Source organism: Acromyrmex echinatior, chromosome 10 (assembly GCF_024713525.1).
Source record: "Acromyrmex echinatior isolate Ae372 chromosome 10, ASM2471352v2, whole genome shotgun sequence".
Lineage (NCBI taxonomy): Eukaryota > Metazoa > Arthropoda > Insecta > Hymenoptera > Formicidae > Acromyrmex > Acromyrmex echinatior.
This window is the reverse complement of record NC_141861.1, coordinates 3,908,592-3,928,657: the sequence shown is the minus strand read 5'-3', so window position 1 is coordinate 3,928,657 and position 20,066 is coordinate 3,908,592. Positions and strand designations below refer to the sequence as shown.

Here is a 20,066-nt window from a genome sequence, read left to right as displayed (position 1 = left end):
GCACAAATGGACAATATATCTCGAAAAACTGATAAAAAATATATTTAATGAAATTAATTACATAGAAATATTTAATTATTAAAGAATTTTACGACAAATTATCGGGAAATCAAAAAGTACAAATACTTTTATAATATAAATATATTTGCTAACAACAATCATACGTCATCGTCATTTATAACATTATTCAATCTCATATATACATTATATTGTATATTAATTTATTATCATAAATTCGTATAAACATATATATATATTTCATAAAATTTTGCGTATAGACTAAAAATCGATTAAAAACAATAATGATCATTCTTGCTTGATCATACATGATCGGAGCTTGATCATACATTGTACGTGCTTTTAAAATAGAATGTGATCTTTCTCAGGTACACATCCAAGAAGCAATTCTTATGTACAAAAAAAATACTCTATAATGTACAAACACGCACATGTATGTTACGGAATGTAATAGACTGTAATATGCATAAGAGATACTACACGAAATCCCCTTTCTCTTTGCGAAAATTATGGAGGCAGGAATGCGTTCTCTAAAAGTATCACGATGTCTCGTATACATATTCATTAGTACAATGTCTTCAATAGAATTTTGATTGTCAAGAGAATAGTTAATCATCATTGACTATATATTTCTACTCATCTATTATCAAAACATATATTCAACACAAAACATATATTTCATGATCAAATAACATACGAAGAATAAAATGCGTGGGTATTACAATGCATACAAGATGTTTCAAAAGCCGCACGATTAGATTTTGACGAAAAAGATTTTATAAATTATTTTATTAATCATTTTAAAATGTTATCTTAAAACTTTATTTTAACAGCAAATCTGTGTCATTTTGTGACTTCAATTCAATGCGATTTTCAACTAGATATCAAGATACGATTTTTTATTTCCTATTAACTTTTCTTATGTGTTTTACAGCTTTGATTCTTGTTTAGAAATTGCGAGGAAAGTGTCCGACTTTTAATACATCTTATATGCATGTCGCAGTTAATCTATCTATTCATCGCGACACTTGAAGCAAACGTTGATCAACGAAGGAACAAGATCCTTAAGTCTGATCTCGGACAATTCAATCGAGTTTCGAGCTGTAAATGTCACGTACTGTTGTGCGCCCACATTCACGCATACACACACACACACACACATGCATATTCACTCGTGTACACACGCATATACATACGATCAGACGTAAAGTCGATATACTGCGTTATGGACTAGTTAAACGCGAGTTTTTTTGTGGTGGACTCATGTTACAGACTAGTTAGTCACAAAATCGCAGTGCATTGCAAAACTGGTGCGAAAATCACCTAAAACAAACGTGATTTCGTAGTCAAACATACATAATTAGAACTTATATAAAGAAGCTTGCAATGAATGCAAAGCAAACTTACACAGTTTTCGAGTAAATGAAAAAAAGAAAATTATATCAATTATATCCCTCATTAAGATGAAAACCTTGCATTCTAATATAACAATATCGGGTGTCTGAAAGAAAATAAATTAGATCAATGTCTTCAAGGCAGCGTTCTTTCAGCTGTGAATGATGCAACATTTCAGCGTAATGGGAACATTGACGCCAATAAATACGTTTGGCATACTTGCATATATAAAGATTGCTTTGAAGGAGGGAATATCTAAAACACAATTATTCCGAAATAGAGATTGAGAAATATACATGTATATATATACACACTGGAAGACTATAACATTCGACGGAAAATATATTTCTGGATGTCCTCTTTATCTAATCGCTCATACAATATTAGATGCTTTTCCATTTGATGATACAAGTCGACACAAGTGTCGTTCTATCTTTGCCACTCTCTGAATGTCAGGAAGGATAAAATGATGCTTGTGTCATCAAATGGAAAGCACTCATTGTTGAGCTTGGTATAATAAGGCTTCTTACATTAGCATTTTGAAAAACAAAAATCACGAAAAAACTCGCAATTCGCAATTAATATTTTCGACTGCTTTTTATTTGAGATATGCTAATATAAGAGTCTTCAATTATAGAAGGATTCATACATCATTCAATATTTGCAAAAATATCTTATTAATCTTATCGTTAATATGCTAAAATAATGTGCGTTAACGTTCATTCAAGCTACCGTGAGTTGTTTTACTTTTAACGTAATTTTTTATGTTCCACGATGTTATTTCTCGAGAGCTTTCACAGCGCACACTTCATTCGCATTCGAACTCGCTATGTATCTTTGCAATCTAAAGAATTTGCATTTAACTAGCCTTATCAATCTTCACCGCTTGTGGCATCAACCAACGCTGGATCAATTTCCTGTGGGGATTCATTCTTCGATTTTTTTACTTTGTATTCGACATAGCAGAAGGCCCCCGTACCAATGAATATAGCCACGAGTAGCACCGCGAGTTGTACATACAATCCCACCTCAGTGCTGTACGAGAAGCTAATAGCCGCTGCGACAGATTGACAGAATTTGAAGAGAGCGAAGGCTGACGCGCTCTCGTTAGCGAACAGGACGCCCAGCAACGAGTAGACCTGTGTATTGTAGCAGGCGTCACCGAAACCGAGGGCAAGACTGCCTGCCAATGCGAGGATCTTTGATGTCTCAATGTAGCCCACGTTGTCTGTGTCCTTGAACGACGCATCATTTGGTAGATTCAGGAAGATGCTGATGAAGGCGAATAGATGCACAGTCAGACCGGTGAGTATCACTGGCCAGCCACCGCACTTACGGGATATCTTGGACGCGAGAATGCCGAAGACCGCGCCGCCCACGACTTCGCCGACACCAATAAAGATACCGGATAGTCCCACCAATTTCTTACGATCCTCACCCAATGCCTTCACGAAGCCAATGCTGCTAGAATACACACCGGAATAGAAAGTAAGCTCAAGACCTGTATAAATAAACGTCAATGATAGTAGCAGCATGTTCGACGTGAGGGAGAGCCTAATTGCATCCACGAAAGCGTTCCATGCAGCCAGCAGCGGTTTCTCACGCCTTGGTTCCGGTAGGCGTAATTCTTTGTCGGCGTTAGATACCCCCTCAGCCTCACCCAGCAACAACTTCTGTGGCGATTTTCTCAGTACGAGTAGTACCCCAGTACCAACTACTGCGAGGCCAGTTAGCACGCTGAATACGATTGTTCGTTGCTCCTTGTCAATTTTAGACTTTGTGAAGATGAAGAAGACGAACAAATTGCCGGCGAACTGCGATGTCTGGAAAATCGCCCAAAATATACCGGCGTTTCGTGACATTGTCTCGTTATCACTGTTTTCCGTCAGGTATTGTCCATGGCCGGTCCACATCAAAGCGGCGCCGATCCCGACGATAGCGGACATGGTATACAACAGGGCATCATGCGGCCAGAAGAACGAGGCGATGAACAGGACATAACAACAGGCACCTGTAAGTATCGCTATCCGTGGCCCTGTCGCGGAAATGTAGGATGGTGCTAACCAGTTGCAGGTCGCAAACACAGCATAGATTATGGCCAGGCTGACATAAGCATTACCATGGAAGTCTTCAAATTCGTCCGAGATGCTGTTCAAGACAGTTTTCTGTAAACAAAAGAGATCGATGCAAGAAGATCAATATACTTCTAATATGCTATTTCTCGCTTCTGTAATAATGTTTCATATACTTTTAACGATATTTCATCGAGTTTCTATTGTGTTGTATGCAGGGTCGGTTGAACAACTATTCATAATAACTTGAAAATGCCAATTGATACTAGCCGCACTCATGTCAGATAATTTTTCTTCCATGTTAAACTTTGTTACAGAATTTTTATTTTAAGCACATTTCCTAATTAATTTAGGAGAGAGAGAGAGAGAGAGAGAGAGAGAAAGAAAGAGAGAGAAAGAGAGAGAGATTTTTCCTTGAATTATATTGAATTTAGTTGAACATAAAAAATCTCTATCATTTATATTAGATGTAGTAAAAAGAAATCCATTATTTTTCGCGAAATACAGATTACTAAAGCCATCTATTGGAAAAATAATGGATTTCTTTTTACTACACCTAATATAAAATTAGATTAATAAAAACTATATTAAAATAAAGTTGATACATAATATGTTTTGTTTTAGTTTTATTAAATAGTGACATGAAAAATATTTCGGACAATGGTACTGTAGCAATGGTGGTGGTAGAGAAATGGAAAGTGATTAAATCAGATAAGAAATTGAAGAACGTTAATAAAAGGCGAAGCATCAGAATGTGAATTGTATCGCCAGTTCCGGCATTCTCTTTTAGGATTCAAACTGGTTATTCTGTATTTATAGAAACTATAAAAACTGGATTATATTTACCTTAGTCAAGGATAACCACAAAATATCAATGTAGGAACGAATATTGCTTTATATTTCCTTATTACGAGTACGCTGTTATTAGGAAGAATTAGGAATGTCTAGATTTAATGAGCAAGAACTGCATATTAATTATCAATATAAAAGGAAACAGTTCTGTTGACGATTTACGATTTTATCTTTAAAAAAAAAGGATGCATAAAATTCCAGACAGAATTTATCAGATTAGAGATATCGCTTGTGCTTATTTTTAAAATAAGACAAGCTTCACACACAGAAATATTAGTATAGTTTCAATAAGAAAACTGCAGATGTGTACAACAAATTTATTAAAGCAAATGAGGATTACTAATGTGTATTATAATTAATCTAATCAATTTTAGTTCAAAAAATTCGTAATATAACATGTTCGTGTTATTCATGATTTCACCTATCATCACTATCGTATTAGGAGCGAATCGGTCAAACGTCAAACGTATATGTTGTCAGTGTAGTTTCAACTACACTTTCACATATAGGAAAGTATAGTATATCCTATTTTACGTCGTATTTCTGATCAAATTATTTCACATCTTCTCGTTATTGAAAATCATCAATCATATCATTATTTGTGATTTGACATTTAACATTTCGTTGGCTGTTTTTTTTTTGCGCATAATATTAAACATTGTTATAAACCGTAAGTTCAAGTAAATGCTAACATAAAAAGAAATATATCTTTAGCGATTCTATTATATTTCTCTAAAATGCAGTGGAGCAAAATATATAGATATATTTGCTTAAATAAGTTAAATAGATTCATTAAATATTTTTAGGTTCGATAAATATTTGAAGTGTTATAGTTTACTAACTATGTTTATCGTATTCGCGTAAATACAGCGTTCTATGTCAAGATAGCAGTTGTCAATAGGCGATAATGACAAACAAGCGAGCCTTTTGGTAAGAAAACAATTTCTCTGACAAATATCTTTGTAGCCTCATTTTTTTTTAATTCGATGTCAGAGAGGTATTCACAGTTGATAACGACAATCGATAAGATCTATAGTGGTATTGCAAGATTACATAGATGTTTACATAACGTTTACGTTATTGTCTCCGATGCGATTTCGTACAGAAAATAATCTGTAAGAGATAAAAAAATTACTACGAATCTGGAACGCATCGTATTTAATAATTGTATTTACACGTTAATAAAACAATTTTATTCTATTAAAAATAAATTCAATTTATATATTATTAAAAATGTAACAACAATCCTAAATTTGTAATTTTGTTTATTAAGTCTGTAGAAATAGATAGATATTACAAATATCGTTTGAATAGACTATTATCTATATTTTTCAAAGAATGTTTTTTTAGTAAATAAATATTTTTATTATTTAGCTATATATATATATATATATATGTTTTAGATATAAAAGAGTACATTATCTGCGAGAGCATCCTAATTTTTTTCAGTCACATATATTTTAATAAAATACTCTTAGGAAAAAATGTTTCAATATACTGACCATTCAATAACTGATGATATTTCACCAGTAACTGATGAAATATTCTCAGTTACTGAACAGTTAATCAGTATATTAAAACACTTTTTCTTAAGGGTATTGTAATGAGTATATTTTAATTTCACAATATATCCATTACAATACTCTATTAATGATTTTTCTTAGTCATTATGATGTAAATTGCAGTAATTTGCGGACACAAAACATATTTTTCAGTTAATTACATATTTATCAGCAACGTCCATTTGTGAGTTCAAGTCTATTTCCTTAAACTACTGAACGTGTTGTCGCACAGATAACTGATGTTGTTTAATGACGTCTCCTCCTCCTGTCTCTTGCATTCACGTGCCTAAAAGTGAAAGGAGACTGCGTTGTACGGCTGCAGTACTAAAATAAAACTGACATTCTATTTTAGATACAGGGTTGACCATATTCGACGGAAAGATCTGGCAAACACTGTAACTTTTGACAGAGATGTTAGATCGAGTAACGACGTTTCCCATGATTGAAAAAAAAAACATCTTTCCGTCGAATATGGCCAACCCTGTATTTCTCTGAGCGCATTATCGAAGATCGAGAATTTTTCAAAAGTAATGAATTATCTTGACGACGTTATCTCATCCAACGAGGAAAATTCTTCGAGAATTCAAAGTCATTGTGACCCTCGATGAATCGCGATACGGCGAAGGGCGCATGAAGCGTAAAGTGAATTCGGTGGGAACCGGTTGCGTCGGTTTCCGACAGGTTTCGGTGGATACAATTATCGAGCATATCTAGGATGAATTTCGTTTTGTGTTGGTAAACTTTCTCTTTCACCACTTCAGCGAAGTCAGCGGTCTGTTTCCAGAACTTCGATATAATAGATAGAAGGATCCTGCATCTTCTTATCGTTAGAGTCTTTAAGAACCATAATACATAAAGAAAAATATAAGGCAGTAAGATGTAAGCGAATCGGTCATACAATTACAGTAAAAGACAATAACGTAAGCAATAACAAATCCAAAATGTTGTTTATTTACTAATAACGTTTTTTAATGTTTCACAGTTTTAGTACATTCCGAAATTATTTAGGCGATTAAAGGTACAAAAAAGAAATTTTGTTTACAAAAATGTAATACCATTTCTTTCCAATTGAATATTTCATATAATTTAATCAATTACGATTAGACTACGATGACGACGTGTCGACGTCATCGATCGACGGACAATCTCAGGCAATCTCCATTATATGATAATGACTCGATTGCAATCTAGCAGAATGCAATATCACTGAAAATTGATATCGAATTAGCTCAAAGTTAAGAAATGTTATTTTCATAAAGTCCGAGATAACAAAGTCCGAAAAAAATCAATGCGATTTAATTATTACAAAAAAGGATGGTGAACTTTTAGTATACTATACGTTGCAAGAATATCGATAGTAATCATGAAATTTTAATCGAGGATTAATATCTTCAAGATCTTTAAAAGAAGAAATTAATATCTCAGTTCTTGAAAATCTGACGTAACAAATAGATGAACTTTTTGCGATTAAACGAGCAAAATAAGGCTATCAATACGATAATATAAAATTTTCGCATAAGAAAAATCCGATAAGTCGATCAGAATTATCCAATATTTATAAGCATTTGTAATTAGCACAAATAACTGTAATTTTTTATTAATTGTTAAAACTTATTTAAACAAAGAGAAATTTCATACAGTATTAAGGATAATTAATTTGAAATTAGATAACAACAGAGGCATTTAATTTTAAATTCTCGAGTTATACTGGTAGAAAACTTATCAAGACGAATATATTTTAAAAGGTCAGCGTGATTACAAAATATTATCATTCTGAAGTCATTTTGAAATCTTCGTAATTGACTCTTTCATTGCATAAATATTGATTAATTATTCAATATATCTGAATTTTTCTTCTCACAGTTACGATTCTTTCGTTTTCTCTTAAAATATTTATAAAAACTTAAGAAGAAAAGAATATTATTGTAGAACTCTGAAAGCACCAGTAATCTAAACTACATCTGCAACTTTTGTGAACTAATCGGACGTGATATTGTTAGCGGCCAGTGAATTCGCGAGTAAACAAAGATCGTTGTATCGCGCTGATCAATTATTCCACTGCACGTTTGTTAAAAATTTCGCACATATCCAAAGATACTTTTGAATTACGGAGATAATGGCAGAAATGACTGACAGACGTTACCAATAGCTTAATTACCAGAACGCAATTTTCGCGCACTCCCAGATTATACTTGCGATATCGCGCGGAATACAAAATAAAATATATTATGTAAGTTTTGTTTCATATAGTGATATGAAATTCAGAAGACTATAGCAACAAATGTTATGCAAGATGACTGAGTGAAGACAAAAATATGTCATTAGATCCTGAAATGATATCCTCAGGAACAATCAAATCGCGCAAACAAGATAACGCAGGAGAATGATGAAATATTAAAACTATTAAAAAATGAGACAAAAAAAAATCCAACAAAATCATAGAGGTAAAAATATAAATATATTTATTTGTTAAATATGAAAGATAAGAAAAGAGAAAGAAGTGTTCTTATCATATACAGAAAGAACAAATAGTCCAACAAAATTATTTTCAAATCTGTAAACTTGAAGTTTACTCTACTAAATTGTAGATACTTCAAAGTCGTGCTTTTGGTGTAGCGACAGAACTTTATAAAAACAATATATTTATGTTTTATATATTTATATTTTTCCTCTCCACGGTTAAGATATCGTAAAAGAATCTTTTTAGGTTTCACCAAGATATTTTTTGACTCTTGGAGAAAAATTGTATAACACGAATATTTCACAGATCGCCAGTTTCGCCATGCCGAAAGTAATCGATAATGATACCGTATAATTTAAAGGCGTTCCAGTCTCGCGCTTACGGCGATCGTGACCGGTTAGCTCCTTGTCTTTTGTTGCTACTTTCTAAACTGCGACTAATCACACGATGTCCTGATCCGTGTACTTTCTAGAACTTCTAGACTAATACGAACATTTCATTTGCTTCACAGCAATCAAATATTCTTCGATACCTAGCAATTAATTCTTCATTCTTTTTGTTTCTTTCTTTTTCTAATATTCATTTCTATCGATATAAATTAACTTTTGACTCTGTTAATCTGTTCAAGTATATTGACTCAATAGGTCTATTTGACTCAAAATGTAATTTATTGTGTTATTAATATTTTATTTAAAAACTTTTCTGATATTTGATAGCTACTGTTAATGTAAAATCTTTTTCCTACAAAAATTTATTTTTTATTTTTTACATCTTTTTAATCATTAATTGATATATAAATAATATGATTATATAATATGATTATATAATAAATTTGAAACTAGGAGTTGATCCTGGTTCAACTCTTTAGCTTTAAAGTAAATTAAATCGAGATTAATGTCAATATGTATTGATAGAACGGGCATAAATTAAATCATGTCCACTCTCTCATTTCGAGCGTTTCCGTTCTCCGATAATATGGGCACGTGCGGAAAAACGAAAGCAATTCAAACAAATCGCTCGTGTTTGAACGCTTAGGATGCTATGGAGTTCTTCACTTTAAATTAGTTAAAAAAGGGATCTCTCGACGCTGATCGCCTAGCATTATCCAATCATACTATTAATCCGATTCTGCCTACGTCAGACTGAATGAAAGATCATGTAAATAATATTCTTCCACGTTCAAACATTGGAATTGTCAGGAAAACGTTGTTCAAAATTCTTACGATTTATTTACTAAAAGCATACATGAAATGAACAAAATTAAATATAAAAACATATAAATACTTTAGGCCTGGTTTCACCAATGTAAAATTAACTTTAATTTCGATTTCACTAAGAATTAGAAAAAGATAAAATAAACAATAAATTAAATTAAAAGATATAAATTCTTAGAATTAAAAAAAGATAAAGAATTAATTGAATCGAGATTATAAAGTTAATTTTATAATGGTGAAATTAGACTTAAAATATTTATGTTTTTACATTTAACTTTTATTAAACGGTTAAATTATACGCAGTAAAGATATTGTCACATTATTTAACAGAATTTGTTTTTATTCCTGTATCGGACTGGAGTAGAACTTTCTTTTTTTTTCAATGAAATATAAAATATGTACATATTATTTCACTTCAAGTTCTGAAGTGTAGTTTTTCTCTCCAGCTTAGATATATAAAAAACAGATCTAAATTCATTTCTGTAGATTAATTTTAGTTTATTCTTTATCTTTTAATTTTTAGAATTGGAAAAAGATAAAAAATAAGTTAAATCGAAATTAAAGTTAATTTATAATAAATAATAGTATAAATGCATTTAGATAACTTTATATAAAGCAGCCTTCAATATGCACTGATTCAATGTAACGCGAGTGACCGAATTCACTAATAGATTATTCACTGAACGTTCGCTGATATGACGCGCTTTCCGCTTGCTGTAAAAGACTATAGAAACTTTGCTCTCTACTTGCTGCATCATTAAAACGCCACTTGTTTTTGGAAACGAACGCATGAAGAACGTCGGGGAATTAATTCTTCCTCGAAGAAGAAAACAGTGTAACCTTCACGTGTCCAACTTCGTTCAATCGTGAAATTCAATATATTTATTCCGAAGGGCTCAGTCAATAGATTTACTCCAAAGGGCTCCTCTTCGAATTTCTCAACCTTCAATTATCGCGGCCTACGCAAAGTAAAACACGGAAGTGCGCGCCGACGCAAGCGATAGTATGAATAATAATGATAATATGAAAAACACTCACGTGCAATGTTATCACTCACCTCTATATTGCCCATCGTTTGAAATGCCGTGAAAACCAGCATAAATCCCCAGCTGAGGATCATTACGTTTAAAAAGGCTCGATCCATGATTACAGTCGCGGGACGATCCTCACGGTATTGTCGTGTATGTACCTGTCGCGTGTAAGACACGAGAGTGATTTGCGTTTCACGCGCGGTCTCGAAGCAGTCTACTCCTCGACGACTCCGATACTGTTGATAGATCGCCACATGGGTAAAGGGGAAACCGCGCGACTGCGAACCACAACATTATACATACATCCATACAGTTACCTGCGCAGCCGCCTGCGCAAATACGCATTGATAAAAAAAAACATCTGACATCGTGAAGTTGGCAACGAATCGCGCGAGATCTATCGATCGATAGGTCGCTCTCGATTCTTGATCGACTATCGAGTTCCGTTCGATATGAAGTAATCGGTCGTAATCACGCTAGCGATTACACGATTGGGATTTGCGGGATTAAAAAAAATAATTATCAATTACTAATCACAATTGTATAATTATTAATGTGATAATGGTTTTATACCCAATTCTACCAATGTAAAATTAACTTTAATCTCGGTTTAATTCACTTTTTATCTTTTTCTAATTTTCAGGACTAGAAAAAGATAAACGGCAAGTTAAACTATGATTAAAGTTAATCTACATTGGAAAACGGGCATTAGAGGAGATAAAGCTATCGATCGATCGATCGATCTTGGGTGAGTCTCAAAGGCGAGATTGGACGCGAGCGACTTTTGCGCGGGTTTGATGGATCATCAACCGTGCCGTCGTGCTATCGCAGAAGGAGTTCGACTAGTTCGACAAAAGAGAATGAAAGAAAGAAAAAAAGAAAGCGAAGCAAAAAGAACAATATAAGTCGCGGGGAGGCGGTCGCCTGATGCGGCGAGCTTCAGGCCGATTGTGTGTGTTGAGCAGATTGAAGTAAACCGCGATTCACCGTGTTTCCTGACGAAGAGGACGCTTAAAACGCTCGACCGACATGACGTAAGAGCGCCACGGTTCTATCGATACTTATACTTTACACCTCGCCAACCCCGATTTATATGACGTTGCCGGGCATCGGAACGTTCCCCGACGTGAATGGACATTGGTTCACTCATCTATTATAATCTAGAGAAAGAGGGAGAGTGCACAAAGAGTGGAGTAAGAAAGACAACGAGAGAGACGACAAAGTTAGACTAGACTGAGACTGCTGACTAGATTCACCTAACCCTTCGTCGTGACCGGGTGCAAGAAGGCGCTGGCTTGAACTTTTATCGGCAGATTTTTATCATCGATGGTGCGCGAGAACCGATCGGCCGTGAGTGCGTCGATCCTCATCACCGATTGTGAGATCATCATGCAAACATTATGACGGACGTCCGCCCTTGTCGCGACACGAAGAACCCTCCCAGCTGCCCGCCCCGCGCTCTTCCACTGGTACCGCGCGAACACGGCAGTGAGGTTGGAAAGCCAAGGGGATAAGAAGAAGAAGAAGAAGAAGAACACGGTGAGGGAGTTACGGAGGGATGTACGAGCGTGAGCGTGAGTCGTAAGGCGTCGGTGTGTGAAAAACCTGTGGGATCTGGACGACAGGTCGCCGTGATTTTGCTCGAGTGTCGAGACCACCCAGCCAACCATGAAGAAGCAGTTTTTCCGGGTGAAGCAGCTTGCCGATCAGACCTTCTCTAGGTAGCTGAGTCAGCTAAAATCGCTAGTCTGCATCACCATTTTCCATTTCTCCTAATTTTATCTGTTTATCTTCTTTCTGAAAAAAGACACATGATTCTTTCGAGCAACAGATGTAGTGTAACACACATAGTGATCACTTCTTTGTTTAATGTTCGCAAACAAGAAGGATGTAATGATTCACTGTATTATACTGTGTCGTCTGTGTCTCTTGTTGAAAAGTATCTATGAACGCCACAGTGTATCACAGTGAATCATTTTATTTTTTTGTTTAACATTAACAAACAACGAGGGTATAATGATTCACCGTAGGTACTTTTTATTTTGTGACACAAGTCAACATGAGTATCATTCTATCTTTGTTACTTATGGAATATCAAGAAACAGAAGAATAAAGTTTATATGTTGATTTGTGTCAATACTTGTTTCTACCAATGTAGTTTAATTTTAATTTTGGTCCAATTAACTTTTCTTTTTTTTTCTAGTTCTAAGAATTAGAAAAAGATGGAAAGTGAGTTGAATTGAAATTGAAATTAGCCTACATTGGTAGAAACAAATATTATTGACACAAATCAACATACACAAATTCATTCTATTTCTTGATACTCCATAAGTAACAAAAGACAGAACGATACTCATGTTGACTTGTATCTCCAAAGAAAAAGCTTCTACAGTGAATCATTATATCCTTTTGTTATTTGTTAATAAAATGATTTACTAATACATTGTGGCATCTATAGATGCTTTCCAGCAATATGAGGGTATTTTTCAGCAAATGATACAAATGTACATCTACAGTGTTACGTGTGCGTCAACTATATCTTTAGTTGAAAAACATTCTAATATGGGAAACATTATTGGCTGCATTTGATTTGGCTGTTTACAGGCTAAGCTTTATTCTTTCTTCATGAGCAATTAAGATATAATTAAATGCTATTGTTATAAAAACAAATTGAATCTGATTAACTAGACGTATCTTTTTCTTGTTGGAGATAATATATCTGAATTGTCGACAGATCATGTTTTAATAGAGAATATTGAGATAATCTTGAACAAAAGATATTCCAAAATAGACTTTGAAATTAATTACATGGATATTGGATAGATTAAAAGTGATAAAATAGACTTCAAAAAAGATAAAAGATAAGACTTGTTATCAAATGTACAATATCTTAGTGAAAGTTTATTTTTCATGTGAATAGATCTGGTAAAACGGAGGTGCTAACAGATGATTTAGTGGCTGCTGACAAACATGTTGAACAGATTAGAGCAGCTCTCACCTGTCTCAGCAAAAGACTTGGAAATCCACCGAATCAAACTATCACTCAAGATCCGGCTCTTAAGGAGAAACGCTTGGTAAATAGAAAAATCGTATTTAAGAATTTAGATTAGAATTTAAGTATAAAATTTAGACTATATTTAATAAACTCAACTAGCAATCGTTATTGCAATATCGGAGTGTTGATATATGGCTTATTTTTGATAATTTTTTTAAGAAAATAGCTGTTTCTTTTACACATCTACTTGTACATATTTAAATTTATTTTTATTTATTTTTATTTGTAAAATCTATATATAAAATCTATATATCTATATATAAATTTTGATATGATTAAATGTATATTAATTATGTTATTATGTTATGTAAACTCAGAAACAAAATGTTAAAAAACATCGGTGATTGACATGTAGCTTTCTAACGTAATTGAATTAAAAAATTTAAAAGGATTATTCATTATTATGAATTGTGCCTATAGTCTAAATTGGGATAAATATTGCAAATTGTTAAAATGACTTGGTTTTAAGGCCAGTATCGATTTTTAAATAAAATTTTGGTTTTAATATTTATGAAAGATAATTCATTTATAGATAATGACAATATTCCGTGTCATAAATAGGCGTGTATTTTATCTGTACATAAAAGTGTAAATCGAAATAGGTTCGGTAGTTTCTGAGAAATCATGTCAACCGATTTGAAAAGTATGTTTTGAGAAAAACGTGTTTAAAATTTTAAATACAATTACAATAAAAAACAAAAGTTTATCTCTAATCAATGTCGAACAACAAACCCTCTGTAGTTACTTTTGTGTGAGCACATTAACAAAGCATATTAAATGATGTTTGTACTTTACAACTTAAAAATACCTACATAGTTATTATTTCGTTAAAAGCTTTTATATATATATATATATATATATATATATATATATATGAAGAGAACTAGAACTTATTTTTTTGGAGAATCTAAATATTAAAAGAATGTAAAAAAATTAATGTTTTTTTCAAGTTCTAGGTAAGATTACTTCTTTAAAGACTCTTTATATTTATTGTTTTCATTCTAAAATTCATTAAATGATTGCTAATATGCTAAACCTTTATTTTTTAGAAAAAATGCCCCGAGTATGTACTCGGGCAAACTATGTTGGAGAATGCCGGCGAGGATGGCCTCATGAGTTTTGCGCTAGTAGAATGTGGACGAGTGCAGATGTCACTGGCTAACGAAGCCATGGAACACGAGGCTAAAGTCGAACAATATGTGGCTACTCCGCTGCAACATATTTTAGACACTGACGTACCAAATATATTGAAGCATAAGAGAAATCTGCATCGTCTTACTATGGATATGGACAGTGCCAGAACGAGATATTTTCAAGCAGTTAAACTTAGTCATAGTAAACTTAATACTGGTAATGATTTGTTTTTTTCTTTGTTTTATTTGATTATTATATTATATATATATTATATTATATTTATATATTATTAGAAAATTCTTTTAATTTATTCTACATATACAAAGCGATTTATAAAGATTTTGAAATGTGCTAGAAAAATTATTGCTTTGAAAAATTATTATTTAAAATAGCTAAAGTTTATGTTACATTTTATATAGGCCCAGGAGCAACAAAGATAGAAAACTTGAGAGAAGAATTAGAAGATGCCGAATCGAAAGTTGAGCAATGCCGAGATCAGTTGGCAGCAGAGATGTTCCAGCTCATGTCACGTGAGACTGAATTAGCTCAGACGATTATTCAGTATGTAAAACTTCAACGAGCATATCATGAAAGTGCATTGCATTGTCTTGAAGATCTTATACCTGGATTGGAATGCTATATTAGTAAGTTTTAAGTTAAATTATAAATTATAAAAATCCTTTTATATAGTAAAATCAAGCAAATTGATACAACTCGTAAATAAAAGCGAAAGATGCTTATACTACAATTACAATTACAGATGACAATGAAATGAAACCTGTTTATGGATATCCTCTTGAAGAGCATCTTAGAGTTACAAACAGAAAAATCGCACTGCCCATACAATTGTGTGTATCCGCGTTACTGCGTCTGGGTATAGAGGAGGAAGGTCTTTTCAGAATAGCTGGCGCCGCCTCGAAATCACGACGAATCAAATTAAGTCTGGACGCCTGCTGTCTTACTTTAACAACGGCTCTTGAATACAAAGATCCACATGTTATTGCCGGCGCATTGAAATCATACTTACGGGAATTACCAGAGCCTTTATTGACGTACAAGTAAGTATTATACCCAATCAATATCAATAATTATCACTGTACGTATAATAATATAATGTCTATGATTATACATCAGATTGTATCCTGAATGGATGGCTGCTGTAAAAATCTCACACAGTGATATGAGATTACGAGCTCTTTGGGAAGTATTACATAAGTTACCACCGGTGAACCTGGAAAACTTGCGGTTTTTAATTAAGTTTCTAGCTGTTCTCACGAAGAATCAAGATGTAAATAAAATGACGCCGCAAAACATCGCTATCGTCATCGCACCAAATCTAATTTGGAGTCCACAAGAGGATACAAATACAATAGTGTAAGCAATTCTTTCTTTGTGTGTGTGTGTGTGTGTGTGTGTGTGTGTTAGAATTAGAACACTTTAATGAATGATTAACACATTATTGATAGAAAAACTGCTCATGCTTCTGTTATGTTTACAGGATGAACATGAGTACAGCAAACAACTCTAGTCTTATAGTAGACCAATTAGTTACGTATGCAGATTGGTTCTTCCCCGGCGAAGTGGATTTTGATCGCGATCTTTGGGGCATCATCAATGATACAGAACATCAGCTTGTCGGCATGCGTCGCTGTGTATCTAACAGTAGTCTTAGTGATCACGGCGAAAGTCCAACGCAAGGCAGTCCGAAACCAGCAGCACGTCGAAAGAATAAACTAGCGCCAACACCGCCAAGCGGCAATACCCCAGATCGACATGACAAACCTCCACCGACACCAGACAAACCACCGAGAGCCTTGACGTCCACTCTGAATCGAGCAACGTATAAAGGTCAAAAGCACGAAGTGAATATCGAATTGATAAGACACGAAAGCAATGTGGAAAAACGAGATATACAAGAGAAGCATTCGGAGACGGAATCGAAATCACAGTCGATCTCAGAATTGATTTCGACGGATGTTCATTCTACCGATAATCCTGAACGATTGCAGGAAACCGTCGTTCACCAAAGTGAAGTATTCAATTACAATGAAGCAGACAAAAATGTCCAAGAACAGCAGAAATGCGATGCAAAAGTAAATGTATCGAGTGCAAAGGAGAAACCAAATGGAAACTCATCCGATAGTACAAGTGTTGCTAAAATAATTAGCAACATTAACCTCTATCCAGAAATGGAGCATAATGAAACTATAGTGCAGAAACCAAAACCAGTGCCTACAGAGAAACCAAGCACATTAGAAAGAAAAAGACCGATCGCAGCACCGAGAAGTATAACGAATATCGTGCATAACACAACAGGTAAAATATTTCTTAAAATATTATTTTGATATAAAATATTAATATAAAATATTATTTGATTATAATGATATCTGTTTAATTGTAGCAGAAGAAGGAGTCGAATTACGTAAAAAGCTAGAGAGTAATACGAATGTAACATCGAATGAAAGAATAAGCAGTAAACCGGCGATACCTGAGCGACCACCCGGCTTAATTCGTCCGTCGAGTCTTATGAGGCAACAGCCACGTTCCACTAATGATAATCTAGAAACCGATCCGGGGGTGAGTAATAATTTAGCGCAGCTAAAGTTTTATCTGTATAGATATATGATAATTATTTATAAATGTAGTTACTACGGGTGGACAACAAATAACACTGCCTGGATATTACATTTTGAGATAACGTAAGCTATATGTGAAATAAAAGCTGCACCGCAATTGATCTGAAGCTTTCTCACGCGTACATATTTGCTTCCTAATGGCATTTTTTGTTATGTATTTCGTTAAATAATAATTTATAATGAAACTCTAAGTCTTCTTTTCTTTTAAATCGTCTACAGCTTTTAACGCTGGAACGAGCTCATGTGTATTCCGTGGACAAACAGCAGGTCAGTATAATACAAGTGCGTGGGGGGAACAACGCCATCCCGGGCGAGAGCATTGGCAACACGGCAACTTCGAACTTGCAGAGAAGCCCAAGCGTGGGTAGCAGGCCCTCGTCGATGTCGTTATATGGCGCTGAACGCCCGGAGAAGCCCGAGAGGCCGGACGCGCCGCGTGAACAGCAGGCGAAGGCGCACACACGTACTAGATCGGAAGGTAATATTATAGATGTCCAAACACAGACCAATACGGTGGTGACGGTTCTCAAGTCGCCGCAACAGAAACCGGCCTCACCAAGGGTTCACCAGCGACCGCCGAGGCCGCAACCGCCGCCTCCACCGCCGCCTACTGCACGGCCTAAATCGGATCAAGAAAGTACCAATCTCTAGCATAGCACGATACGATACAAGAGACAATTGCGATCTTGAGTTCGGGACTCTCGAGAATTCACCGATTTATTACGATTAAAAAAGTTCTACACATGACAATATGTCACTGACGAAGTCTATTAAGTGAATAAGAATTATAAAAAGTTAATGGAAATCTTTGATCGATTGAAAAAGCTTCGTGATCGTATTTATGTAAAGAAACAACGTTCATTCGTCGGTGAATGGAAACGTGGCGAATATTTTGTAGGTTGATATAAGATTCGGACAGAGTTACTCTATTTTTTCCGTGATCTCCCTATTTGTACGATTTCTTATATCCGGTATCCAATTCGCAAGATAATCCTTATAAGAGCATTCTGACAATTGCCATTGTATGAAAACGAGAGGAAGACCCGAGTACGTATTTTAAAGGCGTTTTGCATTCGGCAGCTATTAACACGCCGCGTGTATATGTCGTTTCCAAACTGTTTTAGGAACATATCTAATTTTGATCATAATATTTTGCAGCCTACTATTATCGACTTTTATACTTATTGCGAATAAGGAAAAACGAATTTAAGGGTAAGAACACTTCGCATTTCCACTGTAAGCATTCAACAAGCGCACAAAGCTCGGTGCGTATAATATACATGAAACTATAATTACAGGAGTGAAACTTGAACCCGCAGAACGTTAAATAACAACATTTTTACTTATAATATGAATTTGTAATCGATACGTCCATTGAAAAACGAATTAATGTACGAAATGACCGACATGATCAATATGTTGGAATTGAATCAACGGGTGATATTTATTAGTGAAGCTTGTTTGTTAATCGTTACAAAATGCCGAAATGAACGTATCTTGCTTTATATTTGATGACTTTTGACATTCGACTCTGAATTACTGTTAATACCTAAGATTCGACTTTTAATATAGTTAAATATTAATTTTTACATGTTTAAATCACGGTATATTTCCATGCAATAAACTCGTGATCCTGAGTTATCAGAATAAGACCGAAAGATTGCATATGTATATACATATGTCGTACATATATATGTGTATATATATATATATATATATATCTAAGAAATTTGTCATATATCAAGATATATATATATATCAAGAGATTTGTCAATCATTCTCATATAATTATATCATAATTATGTGTTTTTATATAATATTAATAGATCAAATTTTAATTTGACATTTTTTAAAAAATTATTATACGTAAATTTTTAATTCTCAGCATTTTAATTGAGCAGCGTCGATAGTTACTCCATTTTTTGGAGTTTTGAGTAAAATTTACTTTATATTATGTGGGAAAAAGATCTCGAGTTTATTGTATTGTGTTTCATTGAGAATGCTAGATTTGTCAAATGTAAGAAATTAGCATGTGGTTAACAATCATTACATATATATAGATTAATATATATCTCCATATTACAAAATAAATTAAAGATTCGAGAATAATTCGGAATATGTATATTTGTTAAAAAGTTTTTGTTTAAAATTTCGTGCAATGAATCAATAAAATTTTTGTTTTACAATTAAAATGGACACGATAAAATATGTATAGTTATTCGTTAAAAAAAGCAAATGCAGTATTATTGATTAAAAGATAGATATAATACGTTAACAATGATTATATTTTATGGAAACGTAAGAAATAAGAGTTTACCAGTAAGCCATATTGACGAGAAACTTCTAAATTATATAATTACAAGAATTGACATTGTTTTTTGTCATTTTTTAGATTTTTGTTTTATTGTTGCTATCGATAATAACAAACCTTGCATTCTCTACAAATTTTCTGTGTGCTTATTTTGCAATTATCGCTCGTAATATTAATTAAACAGTGAGCGAATTATAAAAATCTAGCTAATGACAAATCACGCATTTACCTAAGGTGTGCTTAGGCTGTGAATGTAATGGACTATTAGAGGAGTTTATTTGTACATAAATAAAGATTTACTCTATTAGAATGGAGCGGATTAATG

At 33.7% G+C, this 20,066-nt stretch overlaps 2 protein-coding genes across 9 annotated transcripts; one reads left to right on the top strand and one right to left on the bottom strand.

The window, feature by feature from the left end:
* Positions 1-123: 123 nt before the first annotated feature.
* LOC105143123 (UNC93-like protein MFSD11) lies at positions 124-10,924 on the bottom strand. 2 transcript variants are annotated; one of them, XM_087410644.1, is made up of 3 exons: positions 10,632-10,924; positions 6,061-6,185; positions 124-3,578 (listed from the first exon to the last, which is right to left on the bottom strand). In XM_087410644.1, the coding sequence occupies exons 2-3, from the start codon at positions 6,079-6,081 to the stop codon at positions 2,286-2,288; spliced, it is 1,314 nt and encodes a 437-aa protein (XP_087266770.1). In that variant the 5' UTR covers positions 6,082-6,185; positions 10,632-10,924; the 3' UTR covers positions 124-2,285. The 2 variants fall into 2 exon arrangements, with proteins under 2 accessions (XP_087266770.1, XP_011049476.1); XM_011051174.2 differs by lacking the exon at positions 6,061-6,185 and having other exon boundaries at positions 10,632-10,918.
* Positions 10,925-11,380: 456 nt separating this feature from the next.
* Positions 11,381-20,051, top strand: LOC105143136 (rho GTPase-activating protein 44). 7 transcript variants are annotated; one of them, XR_015546469.1, is made up of 11 exons: positions 11,386-12,326; positions 13,526-13,679; positions 14,710-15,010; positions 15,214-15,438; positions 15,555-15,852; positions 15,929-16,168; positions 16,293-17,110; positions 17,196-17,371; positions 17,440-17,493; positions 17,650-17,697; positions 17,779-17,828. XR_015546469.1 is itself a non-coding variant. In XM_011051211.2 (10 exons), exons 1-10 carry the CDS (start codon positions 12,274-12,276, stop codon positions 18,079-18,081), a joined length of 2,616 nt encoding a protein of 871 aa, XP_011049513.1. In that variant the 5' UTR covers positions 11,383-12,273; the 3' UTR covers positions 18,082-20,051. The 7 variants fall into 7 exon arrangements, 6 of the variants coding, with proteins under 6 accessions (XP_011049503.1, XP_011049513.1, XP_011049496.1 ...); XM_011051211.2 differs by lacking the exon at positions 17,440-17,493 and having other exon boundaries at positions 11,383-12,326; positions 17,779-20,051; XM_011051219.2 differs by lacking the exon at positions 17,779-17,828 and having other exon boundaries at positions 17,650-17,741.
* Positions 20,052-20,066: the final 15 nt, after the last annotated feature.

Excerpts from the sequence above, each read along its gene's own strand:
- LOC105143136 (XM_011051194.2), top strand. The coding sequence starts at position 12,274 with ATGAAGAAGCAGTTTTTCCGGGTGAAGCAGCTTGCCGATCAGACCTTC. Across the intron at positions 12,327-13,525 it reads GCCGATCAGACCTTCTCTAG|ATCTGGTAAAACGGAGGTGC; the intron begins GTAGCTGAGTCA and ends TCATGTGAATAG. Across the intron at positions 15,853-15,928 it reads GAGCCTTTATTGACGTACAA|ATTGTATCCTGAATGGATGG; the intron begins GTAAGTATTATA and ends ATTATACATCAG.
- LOC105143123 (XM_011051174.2), bottom strand. The coding sequence starts at position 10,718 with ATGGATCGAGCCTTTTTAAACGTAATGATCCTCAGCTGGGGATTTATG. Across the intron at positions 3,579-10,631 it reads AAACGATGGGCAATATAGAG|AAAACTGTCTTGAACAGCAT; the intron begins GTGAGTGATAAC and ends TTTTGTTTACAG.